This window comes from Nansenia antarctica (genome assembly GCF_963989245.1).
Source record: "Nansenia antarctica genome assembly, chromosome: 10".
NCBI classification, from domain to species: domain Eukaryota; kingdom Metazoa; phylum Chordata; class Actinopteri; order Argentiniformes; family Microstomatidae; genus Nansenia; species Nansenia antarctica.
Genome location: NC_137680.1, coordinates 15,807,272 through 15,828,034, shown reverse-complemented (window position 1 = coordinate 15,828,034; position 20,763 = coordinate 15,807,272). Strand labels below are relative to the sequence as shown.

General features: G+C 48.7%; 1 protein-coding gene across 1 annotated transcript in view; it reads right to left on the bottom strand.

Annotated features, from left to right (window-relative positions):
- vps13b (vacuolar protein sorting 13 homolog B) overlaps positions 1 to 20,763 on the bottom strand; it is a gene marked incomplete at its 5' end in the record, with an annotated part of 281,095 nt that overhangs the window by 191,769 nt on the left and 68,563 nt on the right. The window contains 2 exon segments of the mRNA XM_080541013.1: positions 13,338 to 13,517; positions 13,918 to 14,052. Coding sequence (XP_080397139.1) covers positions 13,338 to 13,517; positions 13,918 to 14,052 — 315 coding nt within the window.

Here is a 20,763-nt window from a genome sequence, read left to right as displayed (position 1 = left end):
CTCTCTCAGCCGTACCCTCACAGCACCATTAGCCTCGCCGCTGCTCCTCGCTAGGCGACCCACGGCAGCTGAACTCACTTTTTATTGAGGGGGAATAAAACTGCAGGCAGACGTTATGTGTATACAATAATAAACAGGGCAGCCTAGGAGAGCAGGCAGGCAGGCAGGCAGGCAGGCAGGCAGACAGACCGAGAGCCTGTGCCGTGACTCCCCTCCCCTGGCCTGCCTCTGAGCCCCGGGGGAGGGTGGGGGGAGGGGGGAGCCTCCCTGGTGGCACAGCCCTGACTCATCCCTGGTAATACCGCGTGGCACGGCGGCTATAGGGCTCTGTTGGCAATTAAGACGTCTGTCTGCTCTGCCCTGCAGACCGCGGGGGGAAATCCCAGAGAGGTCCAAATGGCTTACAACTGTGTGGGACGGAGGGGTGAGGAGGGAGGGGAGAGAGCAGGGAGGGGAGAGAGCAGGGAGAGGGCTAAGCCAGGTGCAGCCCATTTCGAAAATACCCAGATGAACGCTACTGATTCCTGGCAGGATGCAGGGGGTGGGGGGGGGGTGGCTGGGTGTGTGTGTGTGTGTGTGTGGGAGGGGGGGTATTGGGAGCTGAAGACGCATCCCTGTCTGGCCCTGTCTCTGTGGAAGATACATCATCTTCTCCCAGAAGGTGGTCTACCACACACGACTTGCGACCAGAGGGGTTGCTATAGGGGTAAAATGACAGCAAAGCATGTGACCTACGGGATCCACAAATAGGATGAACCCAGTCGCTGTACGGCGTGAGCGAGTGAGTAACACCCAACACGGTGCACACTCTGAAACATATGAGGATAAAGACAACCAGATGATTGAGACGTTTCCTGAGATTTACATGCAAGGCCTTGGAAATGTGTCTCCAAAAAACATACAGTAGAGTTGTACTTAGAAACCCAGCCTATACTGTATAAACATATCAATTAGGATATGGAAAAATGTATGGCCCAGTAGGGAGGTGGGGTGTGGGGGGGGGAGCTGTTGTTATGCCCTTGAAGGCACCTTTCACCTTGCCAAGTGTTGGGTCATACTTAATAAATACATTGCAAGCTGCAAGTTTTTCATAATGTTTAGGTCAGACATGTATATTAGCAGAAAAAACAACTAGTTGGTAGAATCTAATAAGGCATGAAAGCACTCTTCAAGAACGCGAGTGACGTGATGGAACCGTGATGGAGGAACCGTGATATAATACCGTTCTTAAACGATGTGGAAAAAGCAATAGCACAGAGAGAAGAGTGTGAATCATGATAGATTAGGCGCCAAACTTTGATTAATACGTCGCAGCGTTCATAACTGCCGAAATGAGCGCAAAGAAGAAGTCAAATAAGCAAGAAGTTTGAGGAGCAAAGGGCCGATGAGGTCATTGATTTACAGCAAGGTTCTCTCTTCCCCTGGTGGTTACTCTAGAGAGAGCGTATGTTGACAAAGGTGTTAGGGATGGCCTTGGAGGTGAGACGATCCATTGGCATCATCCGAAAAACGCCCTCTACGTCAACCTCAGTGGTCGTGTAGTGAGTTAAAAGTGGAAGACGACCAAACACATTTCCATTTCAACACGTTTAATCTAATTCTGCAAACATATGACAGAATCCCTGTGTAGACTAAACTGCAGCGTTAATAGCCTTTATGTGAAACTCTCGCCTCATCCGCAAAGTGTTCCAGACATCCATCAGTGTTTCACCATACACTGCATAGTGACTTAGAAAACACATTGCATTTGCCAAGACTGCCTCTAGAAACATTGTATACTGTAAGTAAATGTTTGCTCTAGTTACCTAGTAATGGCTAAATGACGTGCAGCTTGACATATACAGTATTACATTCACAGCCATTAAAAAGGTTGAGTTTCCCCAACAGACCTATATGAGATGGGTCAACAGACCTACTGTATATGAGATGGGTCAAATGTGGCTGTGGAAGATCAGTTAAAACAAGTTACCGTAACTAAGTGCGTGTGTGTGTGTGTGTGTGTGTGTGTGTGTGTGTGTGTGTGCGTGTGTGTATGTGCATGCTTGTGTGCGTGTGTATGTGTGAATGCTTGTGTGTGTGTGTGTGTACGTGTGTGTGTGTGTGTGTGTGTGTGTGTGTGTGTATGTGTGCATGCTTGTGTGCGTGTGTACGTGTGAATGCTTGTGTGTGTGTGTGTACGTGTGTGTGTGTGTGTGTGCGTGTGTGTATGTGCATGCTTGTGTGCGTGTGTATGTGTGAATGCTTGTGTGTGTGTGTGTGTGTGTGTACGTGTGTGTGTGTGTATGTGTGAATGCTTGTGTGCGTGTGTACGTGTGAATGCTTGTGTGTGTGTGTGTACGTGTGTGTACGTGTGTGTGTGTGTGTACGTGTGCATGCTTGTGTGCGTGTGCACGTGTGAATGCTTGTGTGTGTGTGTGTGTGTACGTGTGTGTGTGCGTGTGTGTGCGTGTGTACGTGTGTGTGTGTGTGTGCGTGTGTGTGTGTGTGTGTGTGTGTGTGTGTGTGTGTGCGTGTGCGTGCGCATGCTTGTGTGCTGAAAGGAGGACGCCACCAGTTCAACAAACCCAAGAGAACAAAAGACGTGCTGAAAAAGCGTGTCAGGCCCGGCATTTAGAGGACAAAAAAAAGAAAGCCAGACAAGAAGAAGAAAAAAAAACGTGAGGGGGAAGAGAGGAACACACACAGACTTGCAGACAGGGGGGGGGGGGGGGGAGAGAAAGAGAGAGAGACTAAGAGGACTAAGAGTTACCACTTGCTCCTGGAAGAACATAAGAGACACAGCATGAGAAGATGTATGCAGAGCTATGTCCCTTCTGGGCTACCGTACGGTACAGCAGGTTCCCTTAGAAGGTGCTTCTAGCCCTGACAGCTGCTCCATCGTTCATTACTGTACCTCTGCTGCCACTTCTGGACTACAGCGTCTCAACCAGCTCTCATCCAGACTGATGGGGGTGGGGGGGGGGGGCTGCTGGGAGTTGTGGTCTGAATCGGTTGGAGAGCTTTAAAAGCTGCCAATCACTCGGGGCTGCTTTCCCCTCCTCTGGGTTATTCATCACAGCGTGTGTGTGGTTCTGGGGACGATGGAAACCTACTGATGATGGGGGCGGAGAAGACAAATGATGCCTCCCCCCCCCCAAGGCACACTCGAAATGAGCAGAATTACAGGATTCACAGTCGGCGGTGGAGCGGGTTACAAAGAGGTGGATAACTACGTGACGACAGGGAAAAGACTCGGCGAGTCATTCTTCAGTCTGTCTGTCACTCGGATGAATCAAGGCGGTTTTAGGAGGAGAATGGCGGAGACAAGGAACCTCCACTTTGAACAACAGAGGTTACTGCGTACAGTGACAAAAGCCTTTCTCCATCCCCGTCCCCTAAGCCTAGTACTGTCCTTGTTCTGTCTGCTGTTAGCCTGTGCCAAGGCTGGCCCCTGCAGCAGTGTGTTCTGTTTAAGACTGTGACCTTGTAATTACCCCCTGGGATTGTTATAGAGTGTATGGAGTGCTCTCTTTCTCCATCTCTCTCTTTCTCCATCTCCCTCTCTCCCTCTCTCTCTCTATCTCCCTCTCCCTGTCTTTCCCCCCCCCCTCTCTCTCTCTCACTCTCTGCTCTCTGAGATGGGAGAATTCCTTGCTGGTACTGCAGTGTCACATTCCATCTTAGCGAGCCTCAGAGCCCCTGGTTCTTACCAGCGCCCCCACCGCCCCACCATAATTAGGTTAATTAATTACAGCTTAACCAACTGTTCCAACTCCACCATTAATCCCACATCAGTATCAAAGAATTTCCAGAAAATACTTTCCTTCCAAGCACCGCCCACACCCCCCGCACGCCCCCCTCCCTCCCCCCCACCCCGCGCGCCCGACACCCCCCCACCTCGTCTTTCCAGCCCCCTCGCTTTCTGTGGGACACATTTAGCCCTCCGAGACGGAGTTGTCATATTTGTCCTCTCTTCTGAAGGGCTGACGTCGATGCGGCCGTACGCGTCTGCGCGAGGCAGAGCCGCGCTCCGAGGAGCGGGGTGTGCTCACCGGAGGAGCCTGGGAAAGTCAGGGTGGCGGCTGGGCTGTGAAGAAGCTAATGGACTCTCGTCCCCTCCCACGGCCACCTTGTGTTTTCATATCTGCACTCAACCAGGGAGACAGCTATTTGTTCCGCTACCAGCTCAGAACACTACCTGCCAGCGCTGTGCCGGCACATCTGAACTCTGGTTAGCCTAATGACACTGTTCACGGGACCGTATGAATCAGTAACCGTCCTCTAATATGAGACAGCCAGGCCACATCTTGATCTTGGGTGGGACCACAGTAATGAACGATGAAAGGCAATGTTGTGAGTTTCAAACCAGGGGGCCATAATGTCATGCTATAAACACGTAGTCACAAGTGAGCTGCGTCGTCTTTGAGTCCATGTGTGGAAATTGTTCCAACAATTTTTTTTTATTATCCATCGAAAACTAATAATCGACATCCAAGACAGAGCAATCATACAGTTACAATGAACAAATGGACAAAATGAGCAATTATACTTCACCTAACCAATTCTAGTTAACAAAAGTCAGCTCTCCGAATCCCTTTATTCAAGAACACCTTTGTTAGTATGACAAGCCAGGGTAGAACTATGAATATCGGAGGGACAGTATCATGCTCATCAGCGTTATGTCTGAACGTACTCCCTCAAATTTGTGGGAATCGACCCCGGGAGCCCCTGATTAAGTGATCTCGGGGAGCCAATTGTTTTGATCGAGCGCCGCCATGTTTGATCTGCCTGTCTGGAATGTGACGACCTTTGATCCGATGACAACATTCAATTAGATAAGGTTAACAAACCTGACCCCCTCCTGCTACTCAGTCCTCCCTGGATAAAGTGTAAACAGTCGTTAAGCTACGGGGAAGGCCAGGGATTACCAGTGTACACTTGAATACCCAGTGAGCATGCATGCTCACAGACAACACTCGCAGTAAAGCGGCTTGAAAGACGCCGCCTCAACTTCTCAACTTAAGGGACTCACTTTTTTGTCTTTTTTTTTTTTTAACTGATGGATGAACAGAGAAAAAAAAAAAAAAAGATCCAGCTGGCAAAGCACTTTGAGGAGAATGCAACGCCTCTTGCAAAGAGTTTAATTTATAATTACTCATTCTAATAACTCAGCGGTCTCACGGCACTTGAAGAGTTAGTTAAGGCTCTTGAGTGGACTTACATAAGGCGCTTGCTGAGTGTCCCTCTGACAAACATTAAAAATGAATTGCACCTTAGTGGGAAATGAATCTGGGTGCCCTGGGAATTACATTACACCCAGTAGCTGACAAGCAAGATCACAATTTTCCAGCTGTTCAGTAGCCAAGGGTATGGCCCCCTTACAAGGAGAGAGAGAGAGAAGACTTCATTTTCCCATGATTTAAAAAGGCATAGAGTGTAGGGGGGAAATTAATAGCCGCAGAGAAAAGGCAGAAAGCTGGGTCATTTGTTTAAAAAAGAATAACTCAAGATAAGACGCCCTCCCCAAACTATTGCCCAAACATCAAAGCCGCATGTCTGCTATACTTCTCCTTCATGTAGAAGTAGAGCAGAAACTGTAAGATCACACCCACAGAGATAGGAGAGAAGTCCTCTCTCTCTCTCTAAAAAAGAGCAATCGCTCTAAAGCATATTAATGACTCCAATGAGCAGAGATTGGCTCTAGTTTCACATGGGGGCAATTATCTCAGCCTCGCTCTCCCTCCCTCTCCTGACTAACATTCATCCTTTAGATGAGAAGCAGCGGCGACCCGGAATGACCCGTGTTCACACTCTGAGGTTCCGTCCCCCCGCCCTCCACTTGATAGCTGATGACAGTTATCTCCAGATCGCTCAGAGCGTGACCACTGCATCCCCCTCGAGCAGCCACTGAGCCGTTTTTAGAAGAACAGTCTGCGACCGCCTCCAGTGCAGCCCTCTCTCTCCTCACTGAGTCCCCCCACACTTCACCACAGATTTAAGCACTGTGAGAGTGCCCTAAGTAGCCCAACAACTTCACACTCGAACAGCTCAAGTAATGGGCCATGATTGACCTGAATACCCACGCTGGTTTCCCTCGGGTACGCTTCTCAATATGGCCTTAATATATAATATGCTTAACACCCTCAAAGCTGTACCACCTCCTTCCAAGAGTAAAAGTGTGTTTAAAAAGACTATTAGAAGAAAAAAAAAACTGATAGAGAAAAAACGAAAACATGCAGTATACACACGTAGCAGTACAATGCAGGCTTTATGCTAGGCCGAAGGCTAGCAGCAAGGTCAAGCACACAGAGACAAGACATGTTGTTTACGTTATCCTGGGAGGGCCAGAGGACGTGGGGGAAAATACTGTCTGCAGGCACAGCTAACTGTCAATGCAGAGGATGCCACGTCTGTTAAAAATGACTTCATCCCCCAATGAACACTGCTTATTTGGAGAGCGACAGGGGCGAGTGCGCCGGAAAAACAAAGGTGAAGCCAACGGCCCGCAGTGAGGATCGATCCCGAGGTGTAACGAACGTCAGTTTGTGGTCTCCGACATGTCGAGGCGGCGTATAATGAGCTGCCATTCACAATGAGAGACTGTTACCGCAGTCGGACAGGGGGAAATCACACCAGCAGCTTAAACGCATCAAGTCGTCACAGACAAAAAAAAGACAAAGACAGAGTGTTCCTTTAACGAACCGAGTGAGCGCATGCTTATATATATATATATATATAAAAAAAAAAAAAGTGATGGATGGCTGTATGGAAGTACGGAGAAGCCTTTGAAAGCCTCTAATGGAGACGGGCTACCATGGGAGCCTCCAAATTCACACCCCGTCCAGGGACCTCAGCACGCCCATCCAGGGGTACGGTTTCAGGCTGGACACAGCGGGGCAGGGGGGGGGGTGGTGAGGGGGGGACGCGGAGCTCTTTAGGACGGCAGCCCCCCCGAGGGCTGATCAAAGGAAGGCTGCGGGCCATTCCCACCTGCTCTCATTAGTCTCTGGGCCAGAGGCTGAGGTACTGTAAGAACCCACCTGTCATCAACATCCATGGCCAGTCCCCCTTCTCTCAACACACACGCACACGCACACGCACACGCACACACACACACACACACACACAACGTGATTGCACAGTACATATGCATACACGCATACAAACACACACACTCTCGCAAAACACAAAAGCTTTGCATAAATGCCAAAAATCATGCCTCAAAACATGCACATTCCCAAACATCTGTCAAATGCAACAAACATCATCTATTGAACTAATAAATAGCTAACGAACAGAAGATGTTCATAAATATGTGTGATTCTGTACACATGTGCCTGCCTGTGAAATTGGGTTTGTCATCAACAAAAAGACCAAATCTTGCTGAAGAACACAATGATCTTTCGGAAAGTGTTGACTAAGGTAGGCCACGCGTACAGGCAGCAATCAGAATCTAAAAAGGGTGAACATATAACACCGTAAGAGATGGAATCACACGCCGGGATCCTTTTACAACAGAGTGTAAACACCAGCAACAATCTGAAACATTCTACATCCTATCTGTCTCATGTAAGGCCAATAACCTGAGAAAACAGGTTTAAAAGTAATTAGGAGCCTAAATATGTTTAGTATTACAGCACTCGGCATTCTCCAAGGATTGATTCCTCCTAGCTTTCATAATCCTTCTCAATATGTTTAAATTAAGATTAAAGATCACTTTGTTCCAGTATTCCCACCGCTCACTGAGTATGGTAAAGAGATCAAAACTGGGGGCTTTATATGGAACATCTTTAACATTTGCTCTGCTCTGTGCGTTTGATTAAATGTAGCATTTTGAAATCCCAGAGTTCTGAGAAAAGCATAAATCATTGTCTCACAGCTGTTGGCGTGCCTGGGGAAAACACATGCTCTCTCTCTCTCTCTCTCTCTCTCTCTGTCTCTCTCTATCCCCCCCCTCTCTCTCTCTATGATCATAAAGCCCACCCGACCCGTCCCGTCCCCCCTCCAGAGATGCTCAGGGAACACCTGCAGCCTGGCGGTCCGCCCTGGGGTTCTCCACGCCCTCCTGAACCCCTGACTCCTCACACGCCCCCTGCCCTCCCCCCCCCATGCCCCCCCCCCCCCCCGCGCTCCGTAGGAGGGCCCCTCGTCCTCACCCATCTCCATCTTCCCCTGACAGGCCAACAAGCCACTGTCCAAACTGACTGCACCCTGTTTACTGCAGCATGACATCTGTCTGGCTCACAGCTCAGCCCATGTGGCTGACCTGTGCTCCTGGCTCTGCTGTGCCAGAGATGGGAACAGCTCACTCTCTTCCTCTCTTCCTCTCTCTCTCTCTTCTCCACTGCTGGGACTACTTGGCCCAGCTACTGCCCATGGACTCCCCTTAATCCAAATCCCAATGTCTTTTTAATCACAGCATTGATTTCTCATTTTTCATTGTGTCATAACACAAAACGCACATATGAATCATGTTTTGTTCTTGTAAAAAAAAAAAAAAAAAAAAATACAAATGAAAGAAAAGGAGTTGGCCAAAATGTTTCTTTGACTGCCAAAAAAATCTTATCGTGGCAGACCCATCTGGAACGACTGCTCAATTAGAACAACTCATCTGGGACTGTTACATTGTATTGCAAAGGGTTAACATTGAATATGAAATTATTATATGCTTTTGGACCCATAAAAGAGGACATTTCAAAGCTGTGACCCTCAGTTCTTTTTGCGATACATCCAACGCCTTTAATTGTGTTTAATTTATTAGAATGTTCCAACCTCAACTCCATTAAATGAAAACAGATTGGTCTGGATCAACAGGAGTTCTGCAAGTGTAGACTCCCATTTTCTAAGTAAATTGGAATTTGGTTTTAATTCACTGGTAAACAATTAGACACAAAACAGATGTAGATGGGATGGATTCAAAGGCAGCCCATCTGCATACAAAAAAAAAAAAACTTTGCAAGAGAGATTAGGACACGTGTTGAGGCTGCATTAAAAACTAGATTAGCTTACATTGTGAATTATTTATTGTCATTTCAAGGCAATTAAACTTTACACTTCGTATAGTGCCTTGAGGTTGTGTTAAAAAAGTAAAGGAACCAAACAGTCTGTCAAAGCAAGCAGCCAGATGGACATTTCTTGGAGGCATCAATATCAAACAAAAATACTAGAAAATTGCCAACTTAACCTCTGCAAGAATGGAACTGTGGAGGATCTGGGACAGATGTGGGGGGTTATTAAGGGATTCATCAGGGATGTGCCATGGTATTTCCAGAGGTTGTCAGAACCATTAAGAAATGAGACTGTGCAGGATTAGAGGAACACGACCAGTGGGGAAACATTGATAGATTGGATCCCTTCAACGTACATGTAAAATCAACTATGATGACGTCTATTCACATGCTGTACATATGTACAGTACTATTCAGTACAGTACACTCACACACACACACACAAACACATACGGTACGCACACACATCAGAAACACACACACACACACACACACACACACACAGATCACTTATCTTTTCTTAAATAAATGTTTTGTATTGAGAGAGCAAACCCCCACACAGGACTTCCTGCCTTCATATTTCCATTAAATTGCATCCCCAAAAAAAAACAGAAGCTACTGCAAGGATCAGATGTAAAATATAATATAAAACCTGATTGTGGCTCATTATATCTAATGCCTTCAGTATGTCGTCGGTGAAGAGACTTGCCTTCGGTTCATTCTTACAACAAATGTATAATGATCACGTTTTAAAGACTTGCTTAAATAGAAACAACAGGGCCACATGGGAAAAATAAAATGCGTTTGATGCCTGAGCCAAGTGCTCCAATGATTCAGAAATGTCATGATCACAAATGTTGAACTCAGAGCATGCCCCTGGGAGCCGAGCTGGGTGCAGCCCGTTTAGAATACTACTATTCCACCTTTCATCTCTGTGAAAAGCCAAGCGTTGCATTCATCATTCCATTAACACTGCACTAACGGGGTCTCTCCACCCCTCTTGAGACACTTGGGCTGCTCCGGAACTTTTATTCAAGCCTGGAAAAACCTCCCCTCTAAAAAAAAAGAAAAAAGAAAAAAAAGGTGCGAGTTGGACTTGGTCAGCTCCTTCATCACGAGCCTGTCTGACAGACACACACCAAGAAGAAGTGTTCCGGCACGGTTTGGAATTGATCCTGTCACCTCCTGCCCTCTTCCCGTCCATATTGACAGGTATAATGGAGATTAAAGAAAGGTTGTTGGCAGAAATACTGTGTGTGTTCGCATGCTATTCGTCTGATGTGCTCTCCTTCGATTAGTGGCCAGGCCTGCTGACGTGCAGCTCTGGTCGCATACGTGAGGGCCTGGTCAACGGCTGCAGGAGGTCTCCTCTCCAGAGGGAGGGAGGATGGGGAGAGGAGAGGGGGAGAAAGAGAGAGAGAGAGAGAGAGAGAGAGAGAGAGAGAGAGAGAGAGAGAGAGAGGGGGAAAGAGAGAGAGAGAAATAGGGGGGGGGGAGAGTAAGAGATAGATAGAGAGCGAGAGGGGAGGGAAGAAGAGGGGAGGGAGGGACAGAGAGAGAGAGAGAGAGAGAGAGAGAGAGAGAGAGAGAGAGAGAGAGAGCAAAGAGGAGAGGCCTTCACTTTTCCACATCTGCTGGAGATATATCCTCGGCTTCTGGGACCCATCTCCGCCCGCCTCGCTTACACTGTCCTCTGTTTTGTGTTCGGATCAGGTTTTAATATTCAAAAATATGTACCGCATTTATGAGCCAATGCTTTGCTGAAATAATACACACTCTAAATCAAAGTAATAGTCTACTGAGCACTAAATACAATTTATTGTTCCTTAAAATGTCTATCTTTTGTCTATGGGGGCGATAAAGGAGGCTCAGTGTCAGAAATACAATGTTCCATTTAAAATTTACATTCAAGTCATTACAACGTTCAGAGAATATTATCGATGACTATTCATGCGTTAATCATAGCATGACTATGACCGTGCATTTGGCCTGTCTCGGGTATTGTTGACTGAATGTGGTGTTATCCTCCTTTACAACATGCAACACCGCAGTGATTGACTGAGTGACATTCAATAGAGATGACATTTCTGGTTTGGGTTAACCCCACAAATCCCTCACTTTTAAAACGCTCTTATCATTTTACCTCAGCAAAGACCTTTAGCTCCTGAGTCCAAACTGAAGCGAGCTCCAGCTCACCAGTGACATGTTTAGTGCCCTGCAGGAACAAGTGATTCAAGGCCCAGCTTTGGAGTTTAAGTCAAGGCCACACGATGAATCTCTGTGGCCTGTATTAAAAGTGATGTACAGTTCGGCTCTGAAGACAACTTAGACTAATACTTGAGGGATATTGTTTTTCATGTGGTCTCAGCTTCTCCTGTATCTATCCTTAGCCAGGAGGAACGTCCCAGAGTGCACTTGAGACGAGCGTTTTTCGGGGTATTTTAGAGACTCGCAGCAGAAGGAGACGAGAGCATGGATGTCAAGTACATCTTTTTCCAGAGACATCAATCTTCGCTCCCGCGCCCTGCGGGATTCCCAGGGATTCTCTGGTTAGGAGTGCCGGGCCTGTCAGGCCTGGAGATCCGGATACGTGGAGAGTGTGATGACATCCTGATATTCATGACCTCACTGGAGGAGAAGACTAAACGGGGCAGGCGAAGAAGGGCTGGCGAGGATCTCAGAGAAGAACTCTGGAGAGGCTACACTGTAGCCCCCTGGCTGCTGGAATGAGATCTACTGGGCAGCTTCGCGTATTAGGTCACCACTAAGCCAGTGCACGGCTATTCATTCCTTCATTTTCTATGATGACTTGGCTGTTCAAAACGATGACCCATCTGACTAAAGAAACCACAACTCTATAACTATAAAAATACATTCTGACTCATCCACTTCTTCACTTCTACGCTTGCTCGACGTTGACTTGGGGAAAAGTCGTTTTTTATTTACGGTGGTGTTTTCAGGGAGACATCTCAAATGCCTCTTGACAGGTGAAGGAGGATTTTTACAAGATTTTACAAGAAGGGGAACTAAGAGATCCCTTTAACGGCGGCGTGTCTTTTCCAGCAGCAGGTTTGTGGACCGCGTCCTCTCCCGGGGCTCTGAGGAGAGCGGTGAAAGGCAACCGGACACTGGGCCGCGTCTCTGCTCCTCACCTCACACCGCACACATAAAGCAGCGTGGGAGCACCACGGCCTCCGCACTGCACCCAGCTCACAGTCACAGCCTCTCTCTGCTGCCGTCCATCCTGCAGATGGCTGGGTCTGAGTCTCTCTGTTGGGGATCCAAGTCTCTCTGTTGACCCTCTGTCAGGAGCGCCTGCTGTTCATTTAACACTAGAACCTACCTTAAGAGCCACCTCTGGGGGGTCAAATGACCATAGTCTTTACAATGGGAATCTGCTATTTACACACAACGACCACTAGGTGTCCGGCTTGTAAATTAGCCTGCCTCCTACATAGAAAAACTGCTAAATAGCTTAATACTAGCTTATCCTGATGTGATTTTGAAAATGTAAGGATACTGGGTGGTAGAACGCACATATCTAGGAAAAGTCATGAAAGGAGGTTCCTGAAATTTGATCGAGTGCAAAGATCAATTGAAAGAAATGACTCACAGGGTCGAATGACCCCAGCCATGGCTGTTCTAGTGTTAAACCCACAGGCTCCGTCCCCGGATGCCCCCCTTACCCACACACACACACCGCACTGAATAAGAACGGCACGAGGGCTCCAGACAGATACGGTCAAGGGACGTACATTACAGTGTTGGGTATGTCAGTGTAGCCTTGGACAGTGCAGTCATAAAGAGGTAAGCCACAGCAAAGTGCTGACAGTGAATAACTGTTGCCTAGAGAACACACATGCTTGCGTGTAAAGTGTCATCAAGTTGCCAATAACACTTCAAGGAAAACAGAGTGGAAAACACTTATCGACTGAGCTAAACAAACAAACGGGAAAAAGACACCATGACAGTTATGACATGACAGCATTAGGGAAGAAATAACAAACCTTGAAATACCAAGCTCCATATGAAGTCATTGATCTTGACAGATGTGCACTGGCACACTTCAGGAGGAAGTGACATCACTTTTAGGAGCTATTTCCTTAGGCTCTTCCCACACTGAAGCTGGGGGCTTATGAACATATACAGGGTTGCACTGGGGTTCCTGTTGTGGCAGACGGGTTCAAACCCCAGAGTCTCCCACGGACCGTAGAAGAGCCAAGCGTCTGCCGTCAGACCGAGAGGACGACACTTGAGTTCACATGTCTCAGACAGGGGGCTACACCTCCCCCCCACCCCCGATCAGTTCATTCCACATCGCCCTCCGCTCCACCAGGGGGGCGGTCTTACCTGAGTTGCGGCAGTCGTCTGCCTGCTGGGGCACCTGGACTGAGAAGGCCAGCAGGTCCGGGGCCAGGAGAGACTCGGGCTTGCGGATCTCGTTCAGCCAGCGGCTCTGGTGGAGCTCCTTGGTGTCAGACGGGCCCTGGATCAGAGGCACCAGCTTCTCCTTCACCCCCTCTGCTGCTCCTACACGGGGAAGAGACCGGGACGCTGCAACATCTCTGGAGGGAACTCTTAGAGAGCCCACCGAAATATGCACCTACCCATGTAGGCCCTTATAGGACGTGCAGTAAAGGAGGTAACCTGCTTCACTCTCCTATAGTATGACTATGATACTGAGAGAAAACGAATCTATTGTCTTCAAAACACCAGACAGGAGGCATCATCTCAATGACATATTTTTTTCTTCTCTCACAACAGAAATTTAAGATTTGGATATAAAAATCCGGGAGGAGTGAAAGAATGAGTGTGTTATTTAAAATGAAATTAAAAAATGCAAAAAAGAAAAAGGGTAAAGAAGAGTCTAGTATAGGCGAGCCCTCTCCTACACAGGCAGTAAAGTTTAACAGGGCACAGCTGCACACACCTGGGGTCCTGGCGCACACTTTTACAGCCCCCACGGTCCCAGAGGCACATTTCACCGTCGCCTTGCTGCAGAACTTCAGCTCCACGTTCTGGACGGAGCCCTCGAGAGTCGGCGACGGGCTCGGAGATTTCACACCTAATAAAAAAAACAAACCCGAAAATGAAGTGTACTCCGGCCATGTTTAAACACTCTCGCTGCTGCTTTGTTAAACACTTGATTGGCCTTTAATTGTTCTTGACCCTCACCCCCCCCCCCCCCCCCCCCGCCCCCATGACTCTCTAACACACACACACACATACACACACACACACACACACACACACACACAGCCCTGTGAGCCCAGGTGCACTCTCACACCTATGCCGGGGTAGTAGCATGTTGTGTGTGTCTGTTTAAATGCAAGCTGCGGGGAATAGTGGATATGTCCGTTAGTTCCAGAGTGAAGCTGGGAGCGGCTGATGATGAACCTGTAACCAAGGGTGGACTCCAGTTGCTATAGTTTCCCGAGAAGACCTCACCACAATGACATCATCACCCGACTGCTTATAAAAGCTTCATTACAAGTTAGTACTCACTACAGTAAGTAAACCAAAACAGCTTCTCGAATTTTCTAATACAGTAGCTTGTATATACACACGTATGAATTTTCAATCAGATATGTAAATAAAAGGAACGAAGAAATGTAAATATTGGTTCCATCTGTCATCAGCATATTCCTCAGGTGCTTATCTCCTCCTGGCCTGAGATATGGTTACACAGTAAATGGGTTTCTCTGTGTGTTTATTTATCTGTGTGTGTGCGCAGGCAGGGCCAGGAGACTCAGAGGGTGGCGCTTTTATTTGATCATATTTATCATCCTGCTGGACGGCGTCCATAAAAACATTTAGAGGATAACGTTGTGCTCCTGGATGCTCGACAAAAAAGGAAAATCACAATTTGGCCATAGAGGATTACGAAACTTGTCAAACACTCACGCCTAAGACCCTTTATCTGAATTAATTGATATCAAGCCGCTACAAAACCTCCTACTTCATACAGTAAGCGGTCCTATCAGAAGGCATTACGTCTTTACCGAAAGTTGATGAAAAAGGACATATCTTCCGAGTCCAACGAAAGACACTGATTAACGGTAACTAATATTAATCTGTGTCAAGCTTGTTATTAAAGCCGCAGAGTGGTTCTGACGCCGGGGGTTCCTCTCTAACTCCTGACCGCGGTGATGACCCCTTCTGAGCGGTGGGCCCAGGCAGTGTGGAAGGACTCCCTCCTTGGCCTGCCATCTTTCCGAGGGGAGAGACTGTTTTTACTGCGGCGAGGGGGGGATTACACACAGAGCATTCTAATATGTCAATGTTATTTCTATGGTGAAAAGCAGATTTCCAACACATAACAGAGGTGGGACTGGGGAGTAGTCTGGCTTGATTGGTAAAAGATACTGTGAGGTTTGGAGCTTTTGAAAGGCGAGCTTTGCCAAACCTCTGAGAGAGGGGGAGAGAGAGAGAGAGAGAGAGAGAGAGAGAGAGAGAGAGAGAGAGAGAGAGAGAGAGAGAGAGAGAGAGAGAGGGAATTGATCCACTCCATGCACATTCTTCCAGCAAGCTGGCACTGTCCGAGGTCTCACATAAACCTCTTACATCACCTGTTCCAATAAGGGTTTATTTTTCATATGCTTTCCGTCATAGAGACACAAGGTTTCATTTCCTACAAGTGTCCCGAGAAGTCCTGAATCTGGGCTGAATCTCCAGTTACCCCGGTAGTGTTTTCAACAGCGGTAGTAGCCCAGGAAAAGGCCTGTTGTCTTCTCTTTTGTGACTTAAGAAGGCATGGAAAGTATTTCATGGAGGGGTGGGTGGTGGTGGGGGGGTCGGTGAGATGTACAAAATGCTAATAAATAACAGCGATCAATGTTGAATTAATAAAGCAGACAAGAGCGCTGCCAGAGAGGGGTTTGAACACCACCACGCTCTCTGGAAGCACTCCAGTTCATTATTCTGTAACAGTCTCTGGAGCCGATCCAGATTTGTACAGTTTAAAAAAGGCTCAGGAAATCGAGGCAGGTCAGACATCCAGCCCCCCCCCCCACCCCCCCCCTTCTTGCTTCTCTCAGCCCCTCCATCTGCTCTGATGGATCATAGTGGTGCAGAGAGAAAGATGGAGAGAGAGAGAGAGAGAGAAAGAAAGAGAAAGAGAAATAGAGAGAGAGAGAAAAAAAAAGAGAAAGGGGGAGAGAGAGAGACCCATACAACTTATCTTCCAACCACTCTGCCCTCTTAGAGAGAGCAGGCGACTTGTGTCATTACACAGCTGACCTCTGCTAAGACGACCTACTCCCAGCTTCCATCTGGGGCCACGTTCCCAAAAGGGAATTCAAAGACTTATTGTTTGCAGTGTTTAAACATAGCAAATAATCTAATGGCTCTATGTGCACGGGAGGGAGGGAGGGAGGGAGGGAGAGAGAGAGGGAGGGAGGGAGGGAGGGAGGGAGGGAGGGAGGGAGGGAAGGACCCGGGGAATTAGTGGCAATTGGAGAAATTGTTTGAGTCTGGACCAGGGGGTTAGAGGATGTGATTTGTTCTAAGCACAGGTCTCCTGCCTATCGTCTGCTACCCCCCACTTCCCCAGCTACTTCCCCAGCTACTCCCTCAGACAAATTGGCCAGAACCTCTTCACCTGCTGTCATGTGGGCCTCTGGAGACCACATGCAGGTGGGGCCACAAACAAATTGCTTGTCTGCCTGCCTACAAGCTTGTCTGCCTTGATGCCATCCTCTGTGTGTGTGTGTGTGTGTGTGTGTGTGTGTGTGTATGCGCGAATCTGTCTGTCTGTCTGTCTGTCTGTCTGTCCTTCTGTGTATCTGTCTGTCTGTCTGTCTGTCCAGCCTTGGCCCTAGCCTACTACCATGTGCCTCAGATGAATGGAACCTCTCAGCTGAGACCCCTGGGTAGAGTTACCATGTGTACCATCTGTGTCCAGCTCCTCCATCCCGGGCCGTGCGACCTGCAGCCCTGGCCTGTGTGAAGTGATACGCTACCCTACCGGAGGGGAGGCTGGCCCTGGCACAACATGTGGCTACGCTCTCTACCCCCTGGAAACCATATCCACATATATCCATAAAAGACACGGAGCCAGACAGACGTTTGGCCATACTATCGAGTGTGTCTAGGCAACACTTTGAAAACACCTCAAGAAACATCAGGAAGTCGAGGTTCTCCCACGACACGACAGACCCCCCTGAAAAAAAACGGCTATCCAGATGCGGCCGACTTGGCTTTTTCACGGACCGGCTGAAACAGGAATGAATGTGAAATCAATGAGTGGAATCCGCTCTGGTCTCTGAGACTTATTTAGCCTGCACTCGAGCTAATGGAGATGTTAACAGAGCAAAGACAGTCTGCGGAACGCGACAGAAGACATTAATCAGACGTTTCAGGCAGAGTACTACATAGCTTCGCTTTGATAAATTGACCTAGCTTAGCGGTATCACTAGAACATATCCCATTGCCCTCATATAGACATCTTTCGGCCAGCAGTGCACCTGCTCTGAGGAGCCTCTGAACAACGCTTCGGACAGCTGCTGCCCCATAAAAAAGTGGGGTGCACAGAAAAGACAGAAGAAGAAAAAACACATGGAGATAGAGATGCAAAGGCTGCTCATTGGACTGACTGGCTGGCTCGTTGGCTGGCTGGCTCGCTGGCTGACTGGCTTGCTGGCTGACTGACTGGCTGGCTGGCTGACTGGCTGGCCTGGCTGGCTGGCTCGCTGGCTGACTGGCTTGCTGACTGGCTGGCTGACTGACTGGCTGGCTGACTGGCTGGCTGGCTGGCTGGCTGACTGGCTGGCCTGGCTGGCTGGCTCGCTGGCTGACTGGCTGGCTGATTGGCTGGCTGATTGGCTGGTTGGCTGGCTGACTGGCTGGCTCGATGGCTGGTTGGCTGGCTGACTGGCTCGCTGGCTGACTGGCTGGTTAGCTGGCTCGATGGCTGGCTGGCTGGCTGGCTTGCTGGTTGGCTGGCTGACTTGCTGGCTAGTAGGTTGTGGTATTCAGTGTGGTGTGTGTGGTGCTGTTATTTGTCTGGGGGCAGGTGTGCCTAGTACATAAACACACAGCTGGAGGCCAGAGGGGAAGGCAGGCACTCCATCAAACACTCTCAGGGCACTCATGGGCAGCTGGATTTGCCATCCTACAGGCCCATATGAGAGAGAGAGAGGAGGAAATGGACAGGAAGAGAGAGAGAGGAAGAGAGAGGGAGGGAGAGAGAGAGAGTGAGAACTTGAGAGAAAGAATGTGAGAGAAAGAGAGAGGGATCAAGAAAGAAAGAAAGAAAGAAAGGGAGGGAGGGAGACAAAGAGAGAAAGAAAGAAAGGGAGAGAAAGAAAGACAGACAGAGCGAGAGGGGAAAAAGAAACACCACACTGATGAGGCGGTATAAGATGTGGACACAACATTTCTGCACCATGCTTTATGCATACCTCCTCAGTTCGGTCATTTGTGTGTGCACGTGTGCCTGTGTCTGTGTGGGACGGAGAGTGTGTGTGTGTGTGTGTGTGTGTGTGTGTGTGTGTGTGTGTGCGTGTGTTTTTACAGGACATCTGCTTACTTGAAAGCAATGTTTTGCACATTCCAACATGTACCGCTCTTACTCCTTTGAGGAATGGTATGGGAAAATCGGCCACACTTTAATACCGACAAGCTACATTCAAAAATGAGGAGCTCAGTGTTTGCCTTAGCGTACTTTTCATTTAAACCCTGTGATAATACCTAAAAAACAATAAACATGACTATGACATTATCTTTCTCCAACACAAAAAAAACAAAAAATCTTCACGTCGATTGTAAAAAAAAAAAAAAAAAAAACGGCAATGTGACTAGATATTCACACGGGAACCGTGAAATCTTATAAGACAAAGAAAGAGAAAACCAGAAGGCTTCTTCTCCGCATGGAACCTTTTTTAAATGTCAGGTCTCTAAGCTGGACTCGTAACGACCAGCTGAGCATTCACAGCCAGTAACGGCCTCCCTCTGCCTCCCTCCCTCCCTGCCCAGCCTAAACTAGGAGCAGCAGTCCTGCTTTGGCACAGTGCCCCTGACAGGACCTGCAGACAGACAGACAGACAAGCAGGCAGGCAGGCAGGCAGGCAGGCAAGACAGACAGACAGACAGACAGACAACAGGCAGACAGGCAGGCAGACAGACAGACCAGACAGACAGACAAGACAGACAGACAGACCAGACAGACCAGACAGACAGACAGACAGACAGACAGGCAGACAAGTCAGACAGGATGGCACAGTTCTCTCTGGGTGGGATGGCAGGCTGAGGTTGGATCTCTCCCCAGTCATGAAGCCTGTGGCGGGGCGAGGGGGGGCTAGGGGGTAGAGGTGGTGGGGAGGGGTATAATCTTCAACAGGGCATGATTACCATCCCCTCCAGGTGCTAGTAAAACAGTGTCACATGTTCGCCACCCCATTCAAACCCTGGTTCTCTCTGCCACTGAATTACCACAATTAAGGAGCCATCATGCGGAAGCAATTTGGCCTACACTAATGGAGCCAGGCGGGAGGGGGGAGGGGGCGGGGGGGATTGGGGGGCGGGGGGGGGCTTGTACAGAGATGCATGGGATTCCCGCGTCGCCACTTGTGAGGAGGTGATCAGCCCCGTGGTGAGATAGGGACATTAAACCCAGGGCAGGATGGAGGGAGACTGCCTCCCAGACCCGGGCTAATGCGCCCCTGACACATTTGGTTACCATGAAAAACAGGGGCCCGCTTTGAAGCGGCTGCCAGCGAATGCCACTGTGGTTCGCCATGAGAGGGATGCGCAGCCACATCAGACCGCAGCTAATGAAATTAACCCGGCTCCTCCGTGCGCTGAAACGTAACCCGGATGACTTTTCCCTGGAACAGAGAGAAACCAGGGAGCGCTCTTGTTTATCAATAATCCTACTAAGATCAATATTTATGTCCCAGCTTAAGGCTGTGTCTGCGTGTGGTGGTCACGCCATGACTCCGTTTTGGCGCTGGCGTTCTTTTCGACGGAGCGGAGGCCCTCCATGTGGAAATTTACAGCTCCGTGACGCGGGGGAGCTATGCGCCTCTCGCTCCGCACTCCCGACTGCGCTCGCACCCGGAGTCAGCGGAGGGAGCCGTCCTCAGTCACAGCAGGGAGCCAGATCGGCAGAAAAAAAGAAGAAAAAAAAAGAAAAGAAAAAATGTAAACATTAACAGATTTATGATTGGGGGTCTGTCTGCCGTAGTGAAGAAGCCGTACAGCGCCCTGACGCGTTCGTGTCTCGTTTCATGCTCCGCTGACGCGCCTCTTGTTGTCTGCTGGGGGGGGTTCATGTCCATTGACTCATCGTCTTTGTTATTTACTGTTTTAATCCCCTTGGTATTTTTATCCCATTTGAACTGTAGTGCTGCAGGGCTCATAAACCTCCTTCAGCGGTGGAGCAGCAATTCGATGACACAGAGCGAAAAGTTATTTATATGACGCAAATATGACGCTGGTATAACAAGGCAAAGGGTGACGCACGGTTAAATGACTCCATCCCTGGGGAGGCCAGGGGAGGGTGTTCTGACCCCTGTCTCGCCTGTTAGGAGTCTGAATAAAGCACCGACATAAGAGCTGTCCTCCTGTCAGGACGTTCAGATAAGGAGGGTGGGTGGGGGAGGCATCATCATCAGCGGGATCATCCTCCATCTTCCAACATGCCTGGGATCACATCCTATTTCCCATGACGGAAAAGAGCCCCCCCCCCCCCCCCCCCCCCCAGGCAGCCCGTTCAAAGCAGAGAATCCTTGGCCCTTCACAACGTTTCCTGATTTCTTTTAAATATCGTCTTTCG